Below are 25,777 nucleotides of genomic sequence, written 5' to 3' on the forward strand. Positions count from 1 at the left end.
GTTTTCTCTTTAAAAAGTCCCAGCCCCCTGACAAACAGGTGAGGTTTGTGCCATGTTAACACACTTCGTGGCTCCCCTGTTTGAATGTACATAAATGCAGTGACACCCTTTCATCATCCCTTCATGTCCTTACAGAGGTAAGCACTTGAAAGACGGCATAACAACCTTCACTGTAATAAGGAAGTAATTACTCACTGGCACCCACCCAAGCGCAGCCATACAGCTACAAAGGAGTGCAATACAGCTTGCGCAGAAACTTCATAGTTAAAGGAAAATTCGTCCTAGTCCGGGGTTCGAATCCGAGACCATCGCTTCACTGGAGCAGTCGCTCTACCAACTGAGTTAACCAGAACGGCTAGCTAATGGTAGGGCGAGAGAACTGATCAACAACTCAAAGTGGGAACAGTGCTGGTCAAATGTTTAGGGGAATTACAAATCAACTCCACCTTGTGGGATTCCCCTAAACATTCGACCAATAGCCTTCATAGCTTACGCGTAAGGACATGATGCCAGAAAACACTCCCTCTCGCGAGACAATGCTGCTAACCACATGTTTGGTTGGTTGGTTTGGTTTATGGGGTTTAACGTCCCAAAGCGACTGAGGCTATGAGAGACGCCGTAGTGGAGGGCTCCGGAAATTTCGACCACCTGGGGTTCTTTAATGTGCACTGACATCGCACAGTACACGGGCCTCTAGAATTTCTCCTCCAAAGAAATTCCAGCCGCCGCGGCCGGGATCGAACCCGCGTCTTTTGGGTCAGCAGCCGAGCACCATAACCGCTGAGCCACCGCGGCGGCTGCTAACCACATGTAGTTGTACGGATGACGTCCTACTTTCATTTGCTTTGTGGCTCCACTCGAGTTCATGAAATAAGGCACCCCACCTGCTTCTCACCACCCACGAACAGTTGCAAACATAGGTGTCCAACCTCTGAAAGAGCAACTGCCCCAGCTGGTATGCATTACGGTGCTGGCATGAGAACAGTTGACGCTGTCCCCCACTTTTAATTGAGAAAGTGCTGGTCACAGGCCAAGGAGGCGCACAGAAACCGGTGCTGCCCATTTTTGAGCCCTGTTGACTCTAAGCCCCGTCCAGAAAGCTTCAGCGCAAGCTCTGCTCCTATGCCTATTATCACGTAATGTGCTAGAGCCTGCGCTCATAAAGTAATATGAAAAATGACAGCACAGTATGCAGCACGTCAGACACACAAAATTATCCAAATGTAAATATGCATGCACAGCAGCTCGGCACTGGTCCTGGCATGACCAGCAAAAATATTACAGCAGTGCTGCCTGCTGAGGTGTCTTTAGTCTGTGCACAGTGAGGCTAGAAGCTTTTCTGCCTTGTTTTTTCAGAGGCTAAACAAACTTCACGTCATATATTACCTGGCTGCACAAGTGAAATGACACTGTCATCAAACGCACACAAAAAGACACAATCATTTACCCTGAGCAATTCTGCTTGGCATTTAGGTACATGCTATGGCCACACACAGGACAGAAAAAAAAAAAGCTGCCCATAAACAGCCATACCATTTCGTCAGAGCCCTGATCTGGCTGTTCATTCACCCGCACTGCAAAGATGACCCTGGTGAAGAATGCCCGATGAAGTCCTGGTTGTATCCTCAGAACTTGAATGATGCCCTGGTTGGTGAACGACTTGATGGACAGCTGCGAAATCAGGACGCCGAAATAACTCAGCCTGCCGAGGCCACTCATAATAATGTGGAACCAGAAAAACCTTTCATTCATGCGCACACTTTGATTAATATATGGGTTTTAAAGTGCCAAACCATCATGCTCCTCATGACTACTGAAACTGTTTGGTATTATCTTGTGTCATAACATTATTATTCCTGGTATGATCGTTAAAACCTACACCTACTGAACTACAGACCTGCACAGATGGCACTGCTTCAGCATGCATGTTCTAGTTCATGCCTTTTGCTGCTAGGTTAGCAACATTACTGGCGGCGTGGCGCTAATATACACCTGTTGGGAAAATGGCCCCCTCTTTCGTTTTATTTCAAACAGGGCAGTTTTATCGTTCATCCACGTAATCAGTATCATCCATTTATCTATGCTAAACACGGTGGTGCCGACGAAAAGAAAGCGGCCAAAAAAAGAAGAGGCTTTTTCATACTCTCTGAGAGCGGAAAAAGTCGTTATTATGGCTATTTTCAATGCTGATGTTAACACTGCAGAGAAAGACAAAATAAATGCATTAAATAGCGCGCACGCAATGACAGACAATGATGATGATCACAGCAGACGAAGAGGGCAATTGAGCATCCTCAGCGGCCCAAAAGCTAACAAAAGTTGGCGCACACAGCTCCATGGGACCCTGCTATCTGTGCAGGTCTGTGGTTCAATAGGTCTTGATTAAAACATGTTTCCGCCTTTTTTTCGTTTCGAGTAAAAATGTGAATACCACTCTGTTACAACTTCAACCTGGAGATAGCAGTGTTGTATATAAAAAATTAGAGGAAACTTAAGTTCTGCCTTAAGGGTATGATGTGATAGTGTTAATGTCCGCATATGTGTAATCGAACACTCTCGACATTCACAGATCTTTGGAGTCCTCATACACCACTACTGATGCAGTGATATAGCGGCTAAGCTATGCACCACTACCCTGCAATCGCAGGTGCTGACACCGGTGGGGCTTGTGCATTGCCCTTCCTGAGCAACCTCTGGCGACCAATGATTAATTTAAGTGCCACCTGCCACGGTGGTCGGTTTGCTCGCAGTCCGGTGCACAGGTTGAAGACTACGCCACAAGGTCACGTGACCTAGGTCGCTCTCCGGGGATTTCTCACTCACGACATCGGATTTTCAGCAGAACAGGAGCCTTAATGCTACCACAGTAATAAAGTAAACAGGCTATGAGGCACACTGCACGGAGGGCTCTGGAAGAATTTCAAAGAAGAGAAAAAAGGGCAGAGACACTGCAAAGAAAACTGGAAAAGATAGACCCTGACAGAGTGGCATTTGTAGAAGCAGCCTATATGGGAAAAAGAAAAATGAATGCCACAGTAATTAATGGGGAACACAGACTAATCGCCACAGCATTGAGTATGAAGAGAATGACCCAAGCAGTAGAGGAGGTTGCAATAGCACTGGCCGTCGCGCACTGTAAAGCAGATTACGTAGTCAGCACTTGTAAAGAGGCAATCAGCGGATACACCGCAGGGGTGATATCAACACCCACGGCTAGAACCCTGGATCGAAATCCCATAGAAAGGAAAGTCACAATAATTTGGACACCTGCTCACACCTGCTTAGCCGGGAACGAGGCGGTCAACGCGCTAGCCTGAGAAATTACACACCAGGCGGGTGGGAGGGCACCACTGGAAGACACAGCACAGGACACACTGGCTAATTACAGTGAAATAACACATTGTAGACTAGGCAGGAGGGTATACCACCACCTGACTCAGAACTAGTCAAAGGAGAAGGCTCCAAACTAACACATATCCAAACCCAATTTGTTGTTCAACCACATATGGCCAGAAGTATGATCAGACAGAGGCAAACAATGTGAGGATAGCGGGTCACTAGACCATATTATTTGGGAATGTGAGAAAGGTCCAGGAATTATAGCGGGGATAACAACCAAGACTGCATGGGAGACCCTTCTGCAAAGTACAGAAAAGAAGAACCGGCTCAAAGTAGTAGGACTGGCTGAGGATGCCGCCAGGCGTCAAGAGCTTCCGGCCTGCACCTAAGCTAACCACCAAAACCCTGGGGCCCTGCCCCGGGGTTTAGGCGTGGTCTATTCTGTTGGACAAATAAAGTTTACTCTCTCTCTCTCGACCGCCTGAGGTTGTTCAACCTGCGCCGAAATCTCGGCACACGGGTGTTTATGAATCTCAAAACGCAGCCGCCACGGCCGGAATTATACCCGCAACCTTGGACGCCCACGCTCTGGACATAAACGGCGCATCGGCTCGAGCGACACACCTCGGAGCAAGTGTCCTAGCACATGACCAGACATCGGCCGTGGTTTCGCGAACTTCCATCAAGACACAAACGGCCGTTCCGATGCTTGCGGACCAGAGAGGCGCAGATAGCATCACGGGTCCCTGTGCGCTCTGAAAGTGACAATGTCGCTCACGAAGTTCGTACGTAAAGGCTGATGGGGCGTAATCGAAAAGGGTCGTTCAAACAGCGCGGGGCGCGTTATCGAAGTTAGGAAGCTCACGTCTCGCATTAAGGACTCCATCGCAGAATCCCAGCTTTCACCGGGCACGATCTCCTTGTAGGGAAGCCATAGCCCCTTGCCGGCGTAGTCCACCAAGCCACATCGCGTGTCACTGTTGTAGCACAGCACAGCGACGTAATCCTCGAAAGTAACATTCTCAGCAGATTCGTCCAGGCGTTTGGGAGTCGCCGGCGGGTTGACAGCCATTGAAGCCGGCTAGTTCGCTGTCATCGCAGTCTTCGCAACGCTACGCGTTGAAGTCGACACACACAACCGTGGGCTCACTTAAAGACATAACTTGACCTTTCGAAGCACATTTAAAACATGGGCCACTTGATGCACACACAGCAGTGGCGGCGAGGATCTCCGGGAGAGGACCCCATTTGCTCTTGTGACGGAGGGCGTCAGCTGCTCCGGCCAATTTCGACGCCAGTGGTCGGACCATGGCGTTGGGCTGAACGGCAAAGCGTTCAAGCCATTTTTAGGGAAATATTCGCGCAAATTTTGGCGCACCCATCGATGCCATCGCCAGGCGCTACGCCTCAACTGGCCTCTGCCTCAGTTTTCCATCGAATACGAAACTGCCCCAAAACAGCTGGAGCACCGCAAACCATTTTGCAATGGCGGAAGCAGACGTTGACGAGATTGAAGCGCTTGTGAGTACCTTTTCAAGCGGTTCGGGCACTTATTTGTAAATTTCTGGTGATGCACTTGCAGGCAGACAGTTTTACAGGTTGGCTTGTCCAGGTATTAATGGCTCGTCGTTATCCAGTGTCTTGAACTTTCGCTCGGCTATTGCCGCTTGCGAGGCAACATTCACCAAGTTTCACATTGCTCAATTTGCTATCACCGGAAGCTTCCACTGTTCGTGCGAAAGGACCAAAAATTGGAATAAATTCGCCTTGTTAGTGCACTGCGCATTCCGCAAGCCGCAGCGCGGTCTAAAAGCAAATTTTGTCCTTGGCCACTTCTCTTTGAGCGATCAATTTAAAAGAAAAGGAAAATGAGTTGCTTGTCACTGGGCATCTATTTGTTCGCACGGGATAAATCGAGTTCTCTCACTGTGCGCTCTCTTTCCTTTCTTTTCCTTTTCAGAAAGCAGAATTTGAATGGCTTTTGCAAGAGGAAGTTAACATTGTGCTGGAGCAGCTGCAAGAAATTATGCTGGTAGCACTTTTTATTTCTTGACCAAGCGTGTATATGCTGTACTAATAGCCCCTCAGAGAAAGGGAAGCAACCATAGCCAGGGACGCTTGGTGATCTCATTCTGTTTACAGTGATATTTGCTGCCGCAGTACTGCAAACCGGCTGAAACTAGATTCGTGTTGTTTAGCAGGATTTGTGACAAAGCTTGTTTTTCAGGGCACAGGCAGCGCGGCAGAAATGTACGAAATAAAATTCATTCAAGAATTTGCGTTCATTTCGCTAGGTGCAACATAACCTCCCTGCCTTTCCTCTTTTATATCCTCCTTAGGTTGCAGGATGTGCATTGCAAAAGCGAGCGCTTCTTTTCGTTAATTTGCAGGAATGCTCGAAGCGCTTCCCACATTCATTTACCAATCAGGAGAATGCCGTCAAGTCTGAAAAGTTTGTCATGAACAGCACGAGGTACGTAGAGGTGTTTGTTCAGTTTGTCACGAGATTGGGTGCCAATTTATGGGTAAACTTATCACCCAATTTTAAAATTTATTCATTACACAGCTTTTTCTTCATATTTTCTTTGCTCATTTATGTGCAGATTAATGTAGGAGCACAAGGTGAAACTGACAGCATGAACAGGGTTTATCGTTTCCTGGACTGCATGCTGATCATTGCTCGCATGAATGCGGTGCTACTGCACTGCCTTGTGACGTCTTCCTGATACTGAGGAGGAGTCAGTGTATTTGTTTTCTTTCTGAGAACATGATAGCCGTAACACTGCACTGTCCACAAACTTTTTGTAAAAGGGTGGAAAAGTGGGCGAGTTGGTACAGATTTATATGTTATCGAGGCACCACAAGGACGAGGACGTACAAAGATAGAACAGGTGCTCACTATCAGCATTTATTGGGACACGCAATATATACAAAAGAAAAATTAGGAGTCACTTTGGCGACTAAAGTGGTGCAAGGCGAAAGCCTTAGTACAGCACTCTGTCACGAATGTGGTTGTGAATGATGATTCAAGTGCTGCCAGCGAATGACGCGTCCATTGGCTGTCTGCTGATGTCTGGTTAACATGTTAAGCTTCGCCTGTAAGAGTGGAACGCGACAGCTCTTGCAACGCTGCCAGGGAGACCACAGAACGCCATCGCCAATTCGGCTGTACGCCTTGCTGGACGGTAAATTTATTTTTTGAGGAAAGGAAATGTATCTATCTCGCATATCTGGGTGGACACCTGCACCTCGCCCTGTAAGGGACAGGGGGAAGATGGGAGTGAACGAAGACGCATTTCCAAACCATTCAGCTGGCATTACGGAGTGGCTAGCGTGCTCGTATCGCACTCCGGAGACCCTGGTTCAATTCCCCAACTCGACCAATTTCGTTCTCGGTTTTATTGATTTATGCGTTCTAACTAGAAAGGTTAATTAGGCTATTTCATATTTATGTTATTGTATTTCTATTTATCGTGTTCTGTCATTCACCTGTCAATTGTTGGAACTGTCTAGGATGTTCGACACAACGTGTATGAAACGAGCAACGTCGAACTGAGTGGGGAAGTGCGTGGTGGTGGAGCGAACGCGGTATCGTACTTATCTGTTTTTTTCAGCAGCGTCTTCTTCCGCGGACGCTGTTGTCGCTGCGGCGCGCGTCTTTCTTTTCTTTTCCCCTTTCTTCTGACCTCTTCATTCTCCTCTATCTTAATTAGGCTAATTGATTAATTAAGCAATTAACTAAACGCAGTCCAACTTAGTTGGAGCATCACTATACGATCCGTTTGATTGCTTGCATGGTTACTAGCCAAAGTACAATTGGACCCATTTGAAATTCGCGCACTGTGACGTCACGAGCATTTCGACCAATTGAAAAGCGTGACATTTTCTGTCGACAACTCCTGCTTACAACGATGAGGCATTAAAGGCTTCCGCCTTAAAAAACAAAACAAGGGAGCAGGAAAGCACATGACATGCGCAGTCTAGTTCATGACTGGAACATTCAGCCAGAAAAAGAGCACTTAAAGCAACACCGCGTTTCAAACCATATCGCAAGGATAGTGCATTCTCAAGATACTCAAGCCATTGTTAAATTTTTCTTCAAGTCATTCGAAGCTGATTAAGAATGACATTGCATCAGACGCACTGAATTCAGCCCTAACCAAGTCCTGCTTTAATCGGACTGACAACGCTTTCGCCGAACAGGTGGCCAGATTGAAAAATGGGGGGTTCCCAGACTCTGTGTTGATGGTGGCGGCGCAGAGGATTCTAAAGCAACAGACACTAAACCTAATGTCAGCAAGGGCACTAGAAGAAAGAGGCCAGGAAAGGAAAAAGTTTTCCACTGTCCCATACATTCACGGTGGCTCAGTCTTAAGAAGGTGGCCCACCATTATGACGTGGACATGGTGTTTTCGTCACAAAACAAACTCAGCTGAATCTGTGTTGCCATTAAGAAGTATGACACACCGCACGAGAGGAAGAACGGGTATGGTGGGAGTCACTTCGATCCGTTAGTGGATTGTGCTCACGGGGTGGTTTACATCATTCCCTTTATCTTGTGGCATGCATTATACCTGTCACACAGGGCGCTGTCTAAACATGCGCTTTCGTGAAGATGCTAGATCACTTGATGGCGGTTCAGGGACACATTTGACCAAGTACGTTAAGAGTCATAGGTGCACTCCACTGTTCGAAAAAACGTGCATTCTGTGGAGACAAAGATAAAGACAGCCCCGGAGATTGTGGAGGCTTTTAGAATAAGAAAATCAGCCGATACATGTGTGAGTGCACCTTCGCTGCTGTTACTTGATGTAGAGTTTGAGTATCTTGAGAATGCACTATCCTTGCGATATGGAATCGCAGTGTTGCTTCATGTGCTCTTTTTCTGGCTGAATGTTGTAATCGTGAACTGGACTGCACATGTCATGTGCTTTTCTGCTCTTCTGTTTTGTTCTCTCTTTTGCATATATTGCGTGTCCCAATAAATTTTTGTCAGTTGATAGTGAGCACCTGTTCTGTCTTTGTATGTCCTCGTCCTTGTGGTGCCTCGACAACATGGAAACTTCTTGTGCAGCCTGCTAAACCGAATGTGCTTGGTAACCTCAGGGCCAGACACAACCAGCTCCTTCATTTCTGGCCCTTTGTGACAATTGGCTCAGGCGCGTTACTGGCTCATGCTCAGCAGTGGTGGGGTCTTAGGCCACCGATGAAGGGCAGGCAAGGGTGGAATGAACTGCTACATCACATCCATTGGACACATGTTGACCGTGCCGTTCTCGTTCACCCCAAGCTCCACAGCTGCTCCTGACCAGATCAAAGTGGTGGCAACACTGTCGGGAGACAGCATCAGCCATGCAGTGAGTGCGCCACTACTACTTCACACACCCTGTTCTGGTCTCGTGAGAAGGCGTTGTTTGACGAAAATGCACCAGAGTGTTGCTTGCACTAACTTGTGCACTGCTTTAAATAAATGAACATAAGCATCCCTGGGAGTAGCTAACTCACTACCATTCATAGACTTGGCTGAGAACCCGTTATACTGGGAGCCAAAAGCTGTGTTTGCCTTTCATAGTTTAGAGCAACACCCCTGACCCCCTGCCTCCCTTGGCCTTCGCTCACACTCGAGAATGAATGCAGCTCTTACCTTGTGATGTGCCCAGCCAGTGGGATGATCTTCCCCTTTGCCATATGCAGTGAAACAGTGTTTCGAGTCAATGACCAGAGTTGGCTCGCGGTGGTCGAGCACTGTACTGACAAGAAGCACATTTGACTTTACTGGATAGGCTTCTCACCAGTCCTTAAAAGTTGTCGACACATGTGTGATCGGAATTTCTGCAGCATTTTTTGTGATGTTTCAGGACATTGCTCTGCGAATTCCCAAGCACCCCGGCTCTACGCTGAGGACAATAGTGCAAAACGACTGCCAGTGGAAGCTCCAGCAGGTGGGAACTGTGTACCGTTCCGGCAGTTTGTCCTTTGGACGTGGCTGTAGCCATGGTCTGAAGTTATTTTTTTTTTTTCTCGCTTTAACTAAGGTGCAAGATGCGGGAAACAACCTCATGACTGCTTTGAACTTGTTGACTCCGCCACCCCCAAACACCAAGTTTGAGTTCAAATCTGCAGAAGAAGTGACTCAGGTAGGTGTGCGTGGGTGGTCATTAATGTCCTTGTGCAGAGCAGTTGCTTATGGCGAACCACGACATGCTGCCCACTGGCATGGAATAGATTGTTTGTGCTCGGATCGACTGCTCTGTTTTGACAGGGTTCATTGCAGCGGGCCGCCGCGGTGGCTCAGCGGTTATGGTGCTCGGCTGCTGACCCGAAAGACGCGGGTTCGATCCCGGCCGCAGCGGCTAGAATTTCTTTGGAGGAGAAATTCTGGAGGCCCGTGTACTGTGCGATGTCAGTGCACGTTAAAGAACCCCAGGTGGTCGAAATTTCCGGAGCCCTCCACTACGGCGTCTCTCATAGCCTTAGTCGCTTTGGGACGTTAAACCCCAATAAACCAATAAACCAATCATTGCAGCGGTGACAGAGAATCCTGCTTAAACCGGGTGCAATGGACAGATGCAAAGGTGGTGGGCAAAAATTGCCACAATGAAAATGGAATGTCGAACAATGGTTGTGGCCTAGCAAGCAGCTAGACGTTTATCCATGCCCATTGGGAAGTTTCTTGTTGCCCCAGCCATGCGAAGTACAAAAGGCTACTTAGTTGCTGTTGCAGGCGGGCCTTAAAGCCTACTCACTTTTATCAACCATATTTTCTTAGTAGCAATCGAAAGCACCTTGCCCAACTAAGCGTTTTCCCAGTTGTGGGGCTGAGAAACACGGAAGAACAATTTGAAACTCAATTTTTTAATGTGGGAATGTCTTTTCCCCTACAGTAGTCGGCATCTGCAAACCCTAAATTTACAGACATAACTACCTAGGTAGTGGCAATCCGTGGTGGCAGTAATGGTTGTGACGTTAACCAAGGTGCATAGATTTTGTTAAAACTGCAGTTTAAAACCCAAAGATGGTTTTAAAAACACTTTCAGTGAATTAAGACTGTTGATGTCGGTCGACCATGTTTTGCTGGTGGCAGTGCTGTCGATGACAGTGCCACTGTTAGCATAGCATGCTGCCTGCCTTTTAAAAACATTTTAGGAAATGCTAGGAAAGCACAGTTAAACTGTGTTAGGAACAGTACATAGTTGCAAAAGGAAAAAAATCGTGATGTCTGTAGTATTTCCCAGTAGTAACAGCCCTCGACATGGCGCTAAAGAGTGTAGTGTATGCACTCCATGCGACCACATGAAGAGCCACGAAGTTTGAACACAGCAAGGCGCTACCGTTGTCCCTAACCTGACATTCTTTGCCAATTCAAAATACAAATTCATATCAAAAGTGCGAGTTCGCCTGTGTTATTGTCGTCAGAGGGAGAGATGTTGCCACCGCTTTTTTGCTTGTCTCTGTGCAGAAAGCCTGTACAGAGCTCAGATTTTGGACTTTGATCATTCATTCTGCAGTGCAGTGTAGCAGGGGTAACCGAGTTGTTTGGACGCAGCTGATGACCACCATAATGGGCTGCCTGCAGCGCGGTCGAGCCAGCCTCATCATCCCAAAGAAGCGCACCATCGAGGAGATCCTCGGCAGCCGAAACATGGCAAGTAGCAGACTTCTGTCCTGCCTTGGAGAAATGGGCCTGTGCTGCATTCTAATCATGGAGAGACCAGACATGCAGCCAGAATCCCAGAGACCACGACCCGTACTTTTTGGTTAGGAAAGAATGTTGTGCGCTACAAAGACGAATACGGGAAAAAGCGCACAACAGGACCGAAGTGTAACTTCCATCTTTAATGGCAGAGTAGGCGCTCTTTTATAGCCGCTGGGCTGCATGGGGATGCGTGAACATGAGAATGCTATCTTGGCGTACCTTGGCAGAGCAACATGGTTGAGGTAGATCACAGCAACAGATACCACGAGTAAACACTTGCTGCGGTGAAAAACGGCACAGGCTGAAAACTTACGACGACATGAAACAGCAGTGACAGTTTAAAAACTATAAAACCGATATGAAAGGAAACCTTTGGTAAATGGCACTAAAAAATATAAAACAGTAGTGGACATGAGAATTAAAAGAAGTAAGACACATGGGAAAAAGGGAAGGTAGAAAAAAAAAGGGGGCTTGATGAAACCATCCAAAAATGGTACCATTTCCAGAGAGGAGAAGAACAGGTGGCGTGCTAACGCTTTTGTCTTTTCTTTGACCGATGTAAAAAGCCTCAATCACTTCTCTTTCTGTTTTGTCCTGTGCCCTGGCTAGAAACCTGGTCTCCTGAAACTTGGGACAGCAATCTTTACATCGGTTGCAGTGTGTTTCCGGTCTTGTTCTTCAGGGTCATGTTGTGCTTCCGAGCACGTTTATTGAAGCACTTTCCGCACATCAAAGGAATCTCATAGACCACATTAATAGTGCATTCCGTCAACATGCTTTCTTGACACCATAGGGCATAATTTGGCCAGCTTGCAAGGAGCTTAAAAAACCAACTGCACATTGTGCTTGGAATCCACTTTTTTCAAATTGTTAGATAGACCATGCAGGTAAGGCATGACCTGCACAGGTTTGCTTCCATACTCACGCTTGTAGTCCTGTTTCTTGATTTTTTTTTGAAGGAGGGTTTCAGACACGCTAGTGACCAAGTGCAATGGGTAACCTGCTGACAAGATTCTTTCAATCTGGTGCTTGAAACTTCTGTCTTATCTTTTGCGGGCAAGATTTTTCTAGGGCAGACATAATGCTAAGGGAAATTATACCACGCTTTACTAGTTTGAAGTAGGCGCTTTCATAGGCTACAAGGGACTTCTTTGATCAAGGTTAATACATCCAACTCACGCGCATGTTGGCGAGGGAAAGCTTTAAATCCAGGAACTGAAGACAATTGTGATCTGCTCAGTCATGTGCGAACTTCAGAACTGTTGACACTGAGTTAAAGGCGTTCAGTGTTTGTGCAATATATGTGTCCAGTTCACATTGGGCAGGTACATCAACAAGAAGAAGAAGAATAAAATAATCATCTACGTGTCTAAAAATATGAGACACTACAGTGTTGCACAGACTGAGTGCAAGTCGCCGGTCGAATGAGACCAGAAAAGTATCGCACAGGACGGGAGCGACTGACGACCCTGTACAGATTCCTTGCTTCTGCACATAAAATTCTTCTTGGAAACAAAGAGCTGTGGAATTTAGAGAAAACAGTACCAGGCCCCAAAAGTTCATAACTGTGAGCCTCATTTCATTCTGAAGCTTCACTTTCCAGTAGTCTTCCAAACGTTCTCAAACAGCCACAAACAGACCATCATGAGGCACAGAATAAAATAAGTTTTCTATATCTATAGAAAAACCGATGGTAGCTGCGAACTTGCCTTCTTTCAATTCCTGCACCACTTTTCTTGAGCTTCGGACAAGGTAGGGATCCCCACCCGCTATTCTGTCCAAATGGCGTTGGAGAAAATCACTCACAGCTCTCTGCCACGTATTCCTTTCTGACACAATGCTTCGCAGGGGGCGTGCTGGCTTGTGCGTTTTCTCTGAGAAATGTTTTTTTATACTTTTACTGGTTTTTCATTTCTTCGTAAGTTTTTAGCCTGTGCCATTTTTCACTCCAGCAAGTGTTATCTACTCTTGGTATCTGTTGTTGTGACCTATATCAATCATGTAGCTCTGCCAAGATGTACCAAGATAGCATTCTCATGTTCACGTACACCCATGCATCCCAGCGGCTAAAAAATAGCGCTTGGATTCCTATTCTGTCATTAAAGTTGCGCCTCTGTTCTGTTGTGTGTTTTTTCCTGTATTTGTCTTTGTAGCGCACGGCGTTTTTTTCAGAACGATGTACCAACTAACCCGCCAAAAAGTTCTACTTTTGATAACGATGTCATGAGTTTAAGTCAACTGGCAAGTAGATTTTTAAATTGTTTTATGGAGGTACCTGTGCACACCTATGCCTCAAAAAAGTATGAGAGCCCTTGGGTAGAGCAGCTGAGGGTAAGTATTAGTGAGGAATACCTTAGTAATGTATATCATAACGAGCCCCTTTTTTCCTTTCCCTAGCCTGCTCACTAGCAAACGAGGGCCTCGGTTCTGGCAGTCTCATTGCCATAGGTAGTTTAAGGGGGGACATGGGTCTTAGAGCATTTTTTTTTATTTACAGACCAAATGCAATGAAACTGCACAGACTTATTCAGTTTTTTTCTGCTGATTTCAAATATGCAATTTGTTTATTTCTAGGCCAATTAGTTCCTGAGATATTATTATATATCATGCCATTGTCTGCTCAAACAATAGAAAAAGAATGGGCCACCAGAAATTTAATTTTAATATATGGGTAGATACTACAAAGTGTGAGGAATGCAACGCTGGAAGCAGTTTTCAGTTCTTTGTCCGTATGGACAAATGGGCTTAATAGTTAGTTTTCGAGTGAGTTAACCAGACGTACAGTGCCAGAAAACACATGACACACATGAAACTAACTGTTAAGCCATTTGTCCACACGGACAAAAAACTGAAAACTGCTTCCAGCGTTGCACTCCTCACACAATGTAGTACCTACCCACATATTAAAATTAAATTTCCGGTGGCCCATTTTTTTCCTATTGTTTGAGCAGACAATGGCATGATATATAATAATATCTCGAACTAATTGGCCTAGAAATAAACAAATTGTATATTTGAAATCAGCAGAAAAAACTGAATAAGTCTGTGCAGTTTCATTGCATTTGGTCTGTAAATAAAAAAAAAAATGTTTTAAGACCCATGTTGTAAGAGGGTTCTTGCACAGCTAACATTCGGTCGCGTTTCACATGGCACGCGTAGTAATACAGGACATGCTATGTCTGTCGCTATGGGGAAGGGTGGCACTGGTGAGCACACTCAAGGTGGAGTTACACTGCACATAAATACCCCCGAAAGCAGAAGATTGGACAGCCATCGCCATAGCTCAGTTGGGAGAGCACCAGATGCAAAATTCAGAGGCCATGGATTTGGATCACGCCGGCGGCATGTGGTTTATCTTTAAATAATTACCCTTTTAATCTCCTATTGATGAATGCAACAAATTTTAGAAGAAAAAAAAAAGTTCCCCTGTGCTCTTTGGTTTCTGTGTCTGTTGGCTTCCTTCATGATTGCCTTGCAGAGTAACTCAAGGGACGAATTGCAAAGCATGATCAATGAATTAGGCAGGCAATGCAGAACGTGTGTCAAAAAATTAATGTGCAGGAGACTAAAATAATGTTCAATAGTTTCGGGACGGAAAAGCAGTTTACGATAGGCAGCTAGGTGCTGAAAGTGGTAAGAGACTACATTTATTTGACTGCTGTTCTGGACTGCGAGAGGGAAATCACTAGAAGAATAAGAATGGGGTGGAGCACATTTGGCAGGTTCTGTTAAATCGTGAATAGCAGTTTACCAGTATCTGTTATAAGGAATGTATACCAAGTGTTTCAGCAAAGTTGAACCAAAATTTTTGAAAATAGGCTTTTTGAGGTGTGAAGGCGGCTTGTGCGGCACAAAAATACTTATGTTGGCAGACATCAGAAAACATTTAGATTATGTTAACTATTTAGCTACTTAACTAATTTCTTATAATCAACATTTTAACTATAGCAGTTAGGCTACTGGTTGCAATTAGAAGCTTGTAGCCTGTTATCAGTAATAGCCATATCAGTTTTTAGAATTTAGAAAATGCGATTGCCCTTAGTGCTGCCGCTCGACAAAATTTGACTTTTTTAATTACAGGTTTTCATACTGAATTTAATCCTAGTGCCGGCGGAAATAATCTGAGAGCTGACTGACATAATCATCATGCCATGTAATTTAATCCAAGTGCAAAACATTGCATCTAAGCGCCAGGGTATTTAATCCAAACGCCAACTCGAGCAGTGCCAGCGCCAACCAGTTTAATTCGAGTGCCAGCACAATTAATTAAAGCGCCACCGGATTTAATACAGGTGCCAACCAATTTTATCCATATACGGAAAACGAATGTGGCAGAGGAATCCAAAGCACACAGAACACGATTGCCAGGAATAAAGTGAAGTTGAGATGATTTTTCAGACCATGTGACACCTAATCGAAGCATCAACATTTCGCACAGTTTTCATTAATATTCTAACCAACACTACCTTGATGCAAGTATTTTAACATGGTGTCTAAAACGCACAATCTCAGCATTAAAAAACTGCACAGGGGCTCAGTGCTGTGGCTTACTGGCCCTTTATTATGCGAAGAGAACGGAGGGCACAAATGTGCGAACTGTTTAATACAGGACACTGAATTAAACTGTCTTCCGTAAAAGATGCAGTTTAACATCATCGCCTGCACTTCAGCAAGTGGTGTCATACATTGGACGGCTGTTGACGAGGTTCACTGGGTCATGTTCAGTGAACTTTTGAGCGACATATCAGCACGTGTCGAAAGTGATTGAGAAGCGGTTTTTTATTTTTGACAATGCTAACAACCATGCGGAACAAGCAAGCCTGGCCAGTCAGGTGCACTCGATCAAGCGGCTGCCTCCTTACAGCCCGTTTTTTTTAACCCTGTAGAAGTTTTTCGAAGTTAAGTCGGAAGTCAAAGCTTTCCTCAGCGAACGCAGGGACTTCATGCTCATCACTCTGCCCGGAATGACTAAAAAGGAGCATTGGCGCAGTTTGTTGCTCGACGCTCTTTGCAGCAAATACAGTGGGAAGATTGCACTGCTTTTGACCGCCATAACTTTCCTTATATACTGGAAGCCTTGCATGATGATGATACCACACTTTGAGCCACCTAATGTCCTCCAGAAAGTAAAAGTGGATTTCAAATACGGACTCTTCTAGATTGTTAGTAACCTACGCTGCTGGGATATCCGCCCTGGCAAATTTACCACTGCTGCTAAGGTGACAATACTGAGAGGCTAGTAGGTATTCTTGACCTAGGTTGTAAGCTCCAGTGTAGCATCGCTCACTTTGCCGTGTAAAGTTGAAAAAGCGGTAGTGTGAAGAATTGTTTCTCTGGTTCTCTCTGGTTCTGTGAGTGTTCCCGCTGGACCAACTCTGCATTGCACTGTACTCCGTCTTGTTTCTGTTAGTGGTGTTGAATCGTGATTCGAACCTCACGATACGTTTCTGCACCAGTTGCAATTTCATAAAAATGCCGGCTGTTGTGTGAAGGCCGTACTTGCCATGAGCGTGCAGATTCAGTGCATTGAACAAACCATAATCAGCAGTGCTTAACCAGCCAGTAAGAACATGACAGTCATATATATTTCCCGGTCATGCCTCTATGCTGTAAGTCGCAAAAGTTGCATCAATTACTGAGGTTTTACAGCTGCTCGTGACCCTTTGTTGCTGCAAGATATGTAAAGAAAATGAAAAAGCGCATGTGGATGTGGGGCTTAGACATCGCACGGTCTCAGAAATTATTTTAGCTTCGCTTTATTTCTGGCATTAGTGTTCAGAGCTTGGGAGTCTTCTACCGCATTCGTTTTCCGCATGTGGATTAAATTGGTTGGCACCCGGATAAAAACCGCTGGCGCTTGTATTAATTAAAATTAAAATTTATTAATTGTAGTTAAAATGGTTGGCACTGGCATTTTTGGAGTTGGTGTTACCCCCAAACTCTGAAAGCTTACTTACCTCGGAAGCCTTCACTGCAGTGAGGTGCCCTCATGTCAAGCTAAAAGCTTCCTTACTGAGGAGCCCTAAGTAAGGTCGTCCTTCGTGCCTCCTCACAGTTAAGGCAGCTGTCAGCTGCCTTCATGCGTCCTTACGTCGCTCCTGGTCCTGGAGGAGCGCTTCACCTCACTGCTGCCACAAGTGACTCCGCACACTCATGCGGGCGGTGAGACGCGGCACAAGGACGCGAGCCCGGCATGAGCGCAGTTGAGCAGGCGGGAAAAAAAATGGCAGCGTGGACTGACCACTGCGCGGGCGACTACACGCAATTTTTTAACCGTGCTTGTGAGTACGCATTCGATGAAGTGTACCTGTGTCCTCCAACAGCTAGGTCGCTTCGCGATGCGGTGAATCCAGTGGAAGTGCACTCAGAGGAAGAATTTGCGTTCAGATTCCGCACCGGTGCGGCTCGGTCACACATGGGCATTTGGCAGCGAGAGCGAGCAAAATCCGCCGCCGCCGAAATGTTGCCTCGTTCACACCTCCTGGCCACCACGTCGCCGCTCGTGGCGTAAGAGATAAGGCTAGCAAATAGCATAAATCGACGCTATGTACCATAAGCGTGTAACACAGGTATTTTGCGGGACGTTACAACATTTCTCAAATTTCCACTTTTAATTCAGCTTATGCAAACAGCGACGCAATGACATGACATGAGTTTTCCCGCCTAGCTCAGCCTAGTGGCACAATCTGGTTGTTAGGACGGAAACCATTTCTGTCAACAAACCAACGGTCGTCTTAAGCCTAAAAGCGGCTGAATCGCCAATCTAAATAAAAAAGTAAGGCAAATTTATCACTCATACTTTCCTTAGAGGCAAGATGAGACGAAGCGGAAGACCGATGCCCCATTTATGGCCAGCGAACGCACTGAAAAACGCAGTAATGATGACGAATTCAGACCAAATCGAGGGGCCCATCTTCGAAGGGCGCCGCCATGTTTGTCGCCGCGGGAATGCAACTTCCTACTCGGCGTCCTATTGGCCGATGTGAAGGAACCCTCAAACCCAGACACGTGGCATCTTGAGGAGAGGCGAGGAGAGCTTTCAGAGTAAGCTGGCTTCCTCCATCGAACATTCGTGGAAAGGCGGCCTCAAGTAAGGTTAGGAAGACTTCAAAGGAAAGGAAGCTTTCAGAGTTTGGGCCTAAGTGCTTAGCGCTAGAATTAAATTACATGGCATGCAGATTATATCAATCGGCACTCAGATTATTTCCACTAGCACTAGGATTGAATTCAGTGGAAAAACCTGTAGCTACATGCACTGGAAAGTTTGCTTTGCCTGCATGCTTTTTGAAAATGCATGTATTTTGGCACAATGTAGCCAAATTTTGTTGAGCCACAGCACCGAGGGTGATCATGTTTTTGAAATTCTAAAAACTGATATGGCTTTTACTAACAACCGGCTACAAGTCTCTAATTGCGACCTGTAGCCTAACTGTTACTAATTATGAGAAATTAGTTAAGCGGGTAACTAGTTAACATTATTTACATGTTTTCTGATGTCCGCCAACGCAGGTATTGTTGTGCCGCAGAAGCCACCTTAATACCTAAAAAAGCCTATATATAAAAATTCTGGTTCACCTTCGCTGAAACACCTGGTACAACAGCTGTGCCTTACTGATACTCGCCTATGGGACAGAAACATGGAGGCCAATGAAAAGGGGTTCAGCTTAAATTGAGGACAATGCAGCGAGCTATGGAAAGGAAAATGGTAGGTGTGATGCTAAGAGACAGGAAGAGGGCAGAGTGGGTCTGGGAACAGGTGAGAGTTGATGACATCCTAGCTGAAATCGGCATGTAATATGAAGGCCAGATAAGTGATCAAGGGGAATGTGTCCTGCCGTGCAGAAATCCCTGCAGCCCCCACTGCCCCAGGACATGGCTGCCAGTTTTTACGTGCAGTCCCACAAGCTTATCTTTGCCGTCTACCTGGTCCAGAAGGACTCACATGGCCAGCCCAAGTTTGACGCCATCCAGGTAGGGCCACTCCCGAGACCTGAACCGACCATTGTGGTGTGTGTTAAACAAGATTTGAAGGAAACAGACTTTTGGCATGCGGTTATGCCCACCACATTCTTCAGCACGTGGCCTACATGTGATGACACCAAGGCACCTCTTTGAATGCAAGGCAGTCACCACCACCTGGCCAAACCACTTGAAGCTGGGTAACCTGTTTCTGGTGATTGTGGAATTGGCTGCACACGGATATGGCTGAGGATGAAGCTGCTTTGCATCCATCAAAAAAAAAAAAAAAATGGGCGTGGTGGTCTGTATGTCATCAGCAGGGCAATTACGCACCCACAGGGGGTCTAACCTGAAGAAACTACAGCTTCAGTTGTTGCATGCTAACATGATGGCAGATGCATCAGTGCACTTCTTTTCTGTGCTGAACTGTGTTGCATTCAGGAGTAGGTGAACGCGTGGAGCTCAGTGGTGCATTTAGTTCAGCATTGCAGTTTCTCATGACATCAGTCTGTACATGGGAGTAGCCTGTCTTCACTCGCAGCATTGTTCATTCTTTCACTTTAGTTATCTGCTGTGGAGTGTGTATCAGAGAGGGATGGCAAGGAATTCCCCGTGCTGTTGTGCCTTGGGACCTAGCTGGCGACGGGGAAGATGCACAGTATAAATGTGGTTTACTGAAAACAGTGCCAACTTCCCTTCATCTTCTTTTCCACTAGATGCAGTGGTCATTTTGTTCTCTCGGGGGGGGGGGTCACTTTCTTCGGAGCGTCAGGCTTCAGGTGCTGTCTTTCGAGCAGTGTGCCGAGGATTCTCTACACAGCTGGACTCGTTGCATATTCTTTGTCGAAGAAGTGCTCAGAAGAAGTGTTTCCTTTCAGAGGTTGGGTGCAATGATTGCGAGTCCAGGCTTCAGAGCCTCAGAAATGGATGTGGAAGCACGTCTCACCCCCACAGAAGCTGTTGTGAAAGCGCAGCAGTACCCCAGTGTTCTTGTTTCACTCCGCCTTAGGACGAAGGCCGACTGTGGGAAAGTGGAGAGTTGGCAAGAATAAAAGCGCAACAAGACAACACAAAGAAGGAGGGAAAACGACAGGACAGGCGCTACAGAGTTGGGCAAAGAATTCACGCAGATAACTGCACGCCGTCAGGCACTCGTGTGGCAGTGTGAATTGTGTCAAGTTGTATTTGCAGCTTTTAGAGGAAGCCACCATGTGCAATTGGACGGTAAAGATGGCAGAAAAAATTGTGTGTTTTATGCCTTTCTTTGTAAGGGAAATTTGTTGTAATCATCAGTTTTGTTTACATCAGCAAAATTTTGGTCCAGTATCCCTTTAGGAGGCCACGTTTTGATGATGAATTGTGGATGGATTTTGCATGTACTGAGCCAGTGGTGTGTGCATTTCAGGCGGAAGCCTCTGTGCCGTGGCTAAGCGAGGTCCTAGTGCTGTTCACCATTGCACTGCAGCTCTGTCAGCAGCTCAAGGACAAGGTGAGCAGGAGCGTGGAAAAGAGGAAGACGTGTTGTGTGCGCACGTGATTCTTTGAGCCCCGAGGAGCGCCTTAAGCCGTGGGTAGAGGAATGCATGTGGAACAGTAGCCTTGTACCCTGATGCAATATGCACTGAATTCAGTCTTGAGGCTGAGATATTGCTGTGTGCTGATAACCACTTGTGGTTCGTCATCACGGCTGTCAGTCATTGGGGTGCTAAAGGGAAGCAGAACATAATCGCAGCCTCTCTTATATCCGTCTGAAAATTTTTGGATGGGCTTTAGCAGTTTCACCTTTAGCAGTTTAGCAGGATGGGTTTTAGCAGTTTAGCAGACACAAGCAAGGGTATTTGTAATCTTTCACAAGTGCCACACCGTCTATTGGATGGCATTTTTCAAAACAGGCATTGTTATAAGCATTCGCTTTCAAAAATGCCACCCTGCTGGTGGAAAATATGGAGTACGTAGTGCTTCACTTTGCCACTGATCAGTTTGCTTGTGCTCAGAGGTCATGCTCATATAGTAATGCACATGATGTCATTGCTAATTTTCTGTGAGGACCAGTGTGAATGCAGATGCTGTTGAGCACCGAGAACATCACACTTCTCTCTCTCCCTCGCAGGTTGGCGTGTTCTACCAGTATAGGGATTTCCACATTCCGTAAAGAGCAAGAAAGAAACAAACAAAAGAAGCAAGCCGTACTGCGGAAGACACTGAGGGAATACTTAAAGATCAACTCGGTTTCGTGCAACGTTTTCTTCAAGGCTTAAGCTTCATGTCAAAAGGGAAAGGAATGCTTACCATAGTTTGTATTAAAAACGTTAGATGTTTAAATACGTTAGATGGGACAAAGCAAGAGTTCCATGCGGAAGCCATAACATCCAACATTTTTAACAACCTTTGGTTGATGTTCCTTTTCGTTTTTACATGAGTCTACTTCCCGACCAGACGAGATGTCATCACATCTTAGATTTCAAGGCATGAGCTGCCTGCCACGGGAGTTCCTGCCTTTTTTCGCTTAAAATTACACTGTGGAAGATGGCAGCTACAAATGTACTCATCTTGCCCAAAGGAAACCCGCTCAGTTTTTTTTTGTCAATGCTCGAAGGTCACGGGCGTCAACGTAGCACATCTTTCTATTTTACTTGGGAAAGGGGGAAAGTTGTATGTGTGTAACTATTTTGTTATGGCATTACAAAACAGTTCCAGGGTGCCAGAAAACACCTGCTGTGCTCGTCATACTTTAGCTTTTTGTTTCTCTAAAGCCACTCGGGAAATTTTTAGAATCAGCATTTACTGTACTACATCTGGTCCATTGGATGACTTGTTGTTCTTCATCAAAAGAGTGTTCTTCTGTGCCTTTGGATTTAGTATTGCTGCAAACAAATATTCTGAGGTGGTGTTGCCTCGCCTGTAGCTTTCAGGAGTACAATGGCCATGGTGAAATTTGTCTGTTGCTTTTCTTTTGCCTGCTTATATATTGAGTGTGCAGGATTGTACTCTCGTGTGCACCACACATGCTGTGAATTGGAACCTCTTGCTCTGTCATCATCACAAATGCTGAAAATTGTACATGATGCATCATATTAATGCTGCTGTTTCTGGACTCTGGTGTGAAGTACTTTGTTTTTGACTTCAGTTCATGTTCTGCTGGTGTATGTTAGTATCAAGTGTTTTCATGTTGCATTACTGCATGGCAAGATGACTGAAGGAGAAATGGCTGCGTTGTTAATCTTTGCTGAAATGTTTGTGTGTGCAAACGACAAATCATGACCCGATTCAAGCTAGTGAGAATTATTTAAGTACTCTGCATTATCTCTTTCCCCCTCCCATAAGAGAAAATAAATACAAAGGTACCTTTAGAAGCAGCAAGCACGGATATTGCTTTGTGATACTTGCAATCTGCCCTTTCTTCCATGCTCAGCCATGTTGTAACTGGGAGTTGTACTGCTAGTGTTTGTTGTGTGTCTGGTCATTGTAGCATTGCAGTGGGCAGTGTGTGACTTGTCAGCAGAGAACCGCACCGCTCGATTGGTTTATTACAGCACATTGCAGCTGTGCTTCCAAACTGAACAGTTTACAGAGCAATAACAGTTGGCACAGTACGTATGCCAGATTTAGGAAAGAAATATAGACAAAAGCAAGCACTGTGTGATAGCTGCCATTCATGTACAAGATTGTCTGTTTCAAGTACCTTTTTTATTTTCTATTTGCTCGTGATTATATAAGTTTGGTTATATTCTTGTTCTATATTATGTATGTATAGTAAGTACCATATGTACAGCAATTTATTTTGGCGTATGTATTGTGTTAGGCTTATTTTTTGTGTGTTGACCTTTTGAGGAAAAAAATGGCTGGATTTTTTATTGAGATACTGAAAATATACTCACAAGCTTTTTTTTCCCAAGACATTTTGATTCTCGGCTTGTGCTCTAGAAATGCATGGTCTGTCACCAAAGTCCCTAACCCAGCATACCTTTTGCGCTTGCATTGTAAGCGCACATCTTTTGGCAAACAGGCTGCATTGATTTCGTCACCCGTGTTATTGAGGCCTCTTTGCTCTTAAGCAAAAATGTCTACAGCACAAGCGACCCATGCATTTTGAGGCGGTTACGCCACTGTGCATCTGTAGCAGCAGTGGCCTGTTGTATTACATGTCGCTGCACCCAGCACCTCATCTTAAGCTGCTATTAGAAGTTCAGTTTTATTTTACTTGTTCACAATACACAATACAAAGCAGGTTCAGGCCTCGTACAATAGTAGCTTTGTATACTTCTTTATTAAACTGGATGAACTTGTTCAGGGTACAGTGCTCAGTAGGGGCTAAAGAAAAAAAAAATCATCTCTTCCAGCTTGGATCTATGTTTTCAGAAGTAATGCGGCATATATATAAAGGGTAGGGCGTCCTAGCTAAAATGGATTAAGATTTTAACAAAAAGCGTCCTTTCCAATTGAAACTAGTGAATGTTAGCAGTTATGTAAAATATGGGCCAGTATTTTTTTCATTCAAACAATTTTATTTAGTTGAAGTAATTAGCTTGTGAAATATATCTTTAAACGATGTGGTGAACTGTGAAGCTATCGAGTACCATGAAAGTGATCCAACCCATGTGGTCCCGACACGTTAGCCTCAGCGTAGTCCTTTTTATTCTGCAAAAATGAAAGCCTGCGAAGTTTAAAAAATGCCACATGACAGTGTGCTAATATCCATCCGTGATTTGCTAAAGCACTGCCGGCTTCGTGACTTCTCCACTGCCAAAGACAGAGCTTCACTTTCGTATTTCGAGAATGAATAGTCTGCACTCGTTTATCTCTGAACCAACAGCGACGCAAAAGATCTGTCTAGATAGTCACTGGAACTTTAGTCGCGGGCAACACAGAACATGTGAAGCTGGCAGTGCTTTACCAAATCGGGGATTAGCGCTCTGCAATTGCGCTGCACAGAGCATGCTGTCACTTGGTATTTTTAAAAATTCTCAGGTTTTTATAGTAAAGTAAAACACGATGCTGGGCAAGTTGGTCCATAAGATCAGCAAATATAAAACTGCACGGAGAAGACTGGACAGATTGAGGAGACCACAAAGATGCACACAGAAAGCGCTGAACTTCCAACTTGATTTACTTCATGGAAACGGGACTTACAAGCATCTTTATTATAGCCAAAGGGACAAACACAAAGATATCATGAACAGAGCAGTGACTAAGAAAAGACTATGGCCACATGTGCATTAAAACCGATGAAGAGTCTGGATATGCCCATCTGAGAACTGTACCTCTTTTCGTGACAGCGGCAAAAAAGGTGAACTAACACAGTTGTCATTGGCCCTTTTGGTGATGTACAATGTCTTTGCCTTCGATAGGGATATTGTTTTCTCCAGACAAGGTAAGCAGCTCTTGCAGTGTAGGGGAAGATTACTGCCCGTGCACATGGATCGCTTATGTTACAGAGTGCGCTCATTGAAACAGCCCCCAGTTTTTCCTATGTAGGACCAGCTGCACGACAGATGTCACTCGTATATAACATCGGAAGTGCATTTAGTGAACGCAACCGCTGTGATGTTTTTTCTTGCATGAGCTGCATTCCTTTTTTGCTTTAGTCGGCAGTGAACACAATTTTTGAGTTTGCAGGGCGCTGAAAAAAACTATGCGAACCCCATACCTTTCTGCAACCTTCTTAATGCTGTGGGATAGAAATATGGCGTGACAAGTGGTGGTTTTTAGTGCGAGCGTTGCTCTCTCCTTTTGTCGAACAAAACGGGCTATGCTCGTCGGAAGCACCATTTTCATGGAGGCTGACAAGACATCAGACCGCTCTCGGATATCTCCTACGGCATGTCTTTCTTTGCCCCTTTTATGCTAGCCCCTTTTATCTCCTCGTCAAAGGTCATCGTCCTCCTCTCTCCCTCTCCCACCGGCTGGCATGAATGCAGTTTCCCTCTTGCACCAGCTTCGTGGCAATTGGCCATCTCCCCCCCCCCGCCCCCCACACCCAGAATAGTGGGGTGGGCTCCGCGGAGGGGGTGATCACACACACAAGAATTGTGTTGGCCCGGATGTTGCCCCACACACGGCGTACACATGAAGTCGGTTAGGCATGTCACAGTATATTATGTGACAGCATAATAAGGAGCTCAAGCGTAATTGGCAATGCCAGGCGCCACCTGGACCCAGTCTGAAACACCATCCGAGGAGAGCACATCAACTCGCTCTAACATCGAGCTAAATAACACACTTCTGCACGTAGCAGAGAACCCACAATCATGCACAAAAGTTGGCGAGCCCTTTCTGGCTACTTTTGTTGTGAAAGCAACACTATGCCAACCAGCTCAGCTCATCGCGTGGTAGCACTTCAGCCGTAAGCCATGGCCCACTAACGACCTTGAGCCACCGTTGCCTAGCAACGCCGCAGCCGTGCTCCAACAGATGGCACTGTCGTCGATGCCACTCGCTCCACCAGATGTGCTCCACTGGGGTAGAGGGAGAGGAGGTGTCGCCTATATATATATGCATTTCACCTAAGTGGATTCTTGTCATTATGGAGAGCGCGAAATAGGCAACAACGAAAGAACGAAGCAAAGAAGAGACAGTGCGCTCAAGAGACTGCAGAAGAACGCGCCGCACGACTAAGTGCCGTAACGAAGATGCGGCTAGAAGTCATGCCACATCCCGGAGTGACTCTTCAACTGCGGAAGACACCGGTTTGAGTTCTCGAGAGCGTTGGAATGAGACACTGCGTAGACGACGTGCCGAGGAAACGGAGGAAGAACGTGCAAGAAGACTTGAGACTTGAGGCTT

At 45.7% G+C, this 25,777-nt stretch overlaps 2 protein-coding genes across 6 annotated transcripts in view; one reads left to right on the forward strand and one right to left on the reverse strand.

Annotated features, from left to right (window-relative positions):
* The window catches only part of LOC149365158 (uncharacterized), a 47,536-nt gene extending 42,606 nt beyond the window's left edge, over positions 1-4,930 (reverse strand). For 2 of the 4 annotated variants that reach the window (XM_089575256.1, XM_089575257.1), the window contains exons 1-2: positions 4,205-4,930; positions 1,534-1,671 (exon numbers count right to left, since the gene is read on the reverse strand). In XM_089575256.1, coding sequence (XP_089431382.1) covers positions 1,534-1,671; positions 4,205-4,411 — 345 coding nt within the window. In that variant the 5' untranslated portion in view covers positions 4,412-4,930. The remainder of the gene's footprint in view (positions 1-1,533; positions 1,672-4,204) is intronic. The other 2 variants (XM_089575254.1, XM_089575255.1) reach the window with 2 other exon arrangements.
* Positions 4,545-22,886, forward strand: rogdi (rogdi atypical leucine zipper). 2 transcript variants are annotated; one of them, XM_089575262.1, is made up of 10 exons: positions 4,589-4,860; positions 5,300-5,371; positions 5,730-5,812; positions 8,630-8,696; positions 9,198-9,281; positions 9,375-9,476; positions 10,886-10,984; positions 18,878-19,006; positions 20,400-20,483; positions 21,105-22,886. In XM_089575262.1, exons 1-10 carry the CDS (start codon positions 4,825-4,827, stop codon positions 21,144-21,146), a joined length of 798 nt encoding a protein of 265 aa, XP_089431388.1. In that variant the 5' UTR covers positions 4,589-4,824; the 3' UTR covers positions 21,147-22,886. The 2 variants fall into 2 exon arrangements, with proteins under 2 accessions (XP_089431389.1, XP_089431388.1); XM_089575263.1 differs by lacking the exon at positions 18,878-19,006 and having other exon boundaries at positions 4,545-4,860.
* Positions 22,887-25,777: the final 2,891 nt, after the last annotated feature.

This window comes from Amblyomma mixtum, chromosome 2 (genome assembly GCF_055824585.1).
Source record: "Amblyomma mixtum isolate Tamu chromosome 2, ASM5582458v1, whole genome shotgun sequence".
NCBI classification, from domain to species: domain Eukaryota; kingdom Metazoa; phylum Arthropoda; class Arachnida; order Ixodida; family Ixodidae; genus Amblyomma; species Amblyomma mixtum.

Coding starts and splice junctions, on each gene's coding strand:
- rogdi (XM_089575262.1), top strand. CDS start 4,825: ATGGCGGAAGCAGACGTTGACGAGATTGAAGCGCTT. Junction 4,861..5,299: donor TTGACGAGATTGAAGCGCTT/GTGAGTACCTTT, acceptor TTTCCTTTTCAG/AAAGCAGAATTTGAATGGCT. Junction 19,007..20,399: donor CCAAGTTTGACGCCATCCAG/GTAGGGCCACTC, acceptor TGTGCATTTCAG/GCGGAAGCCTCTGTGCCGTG.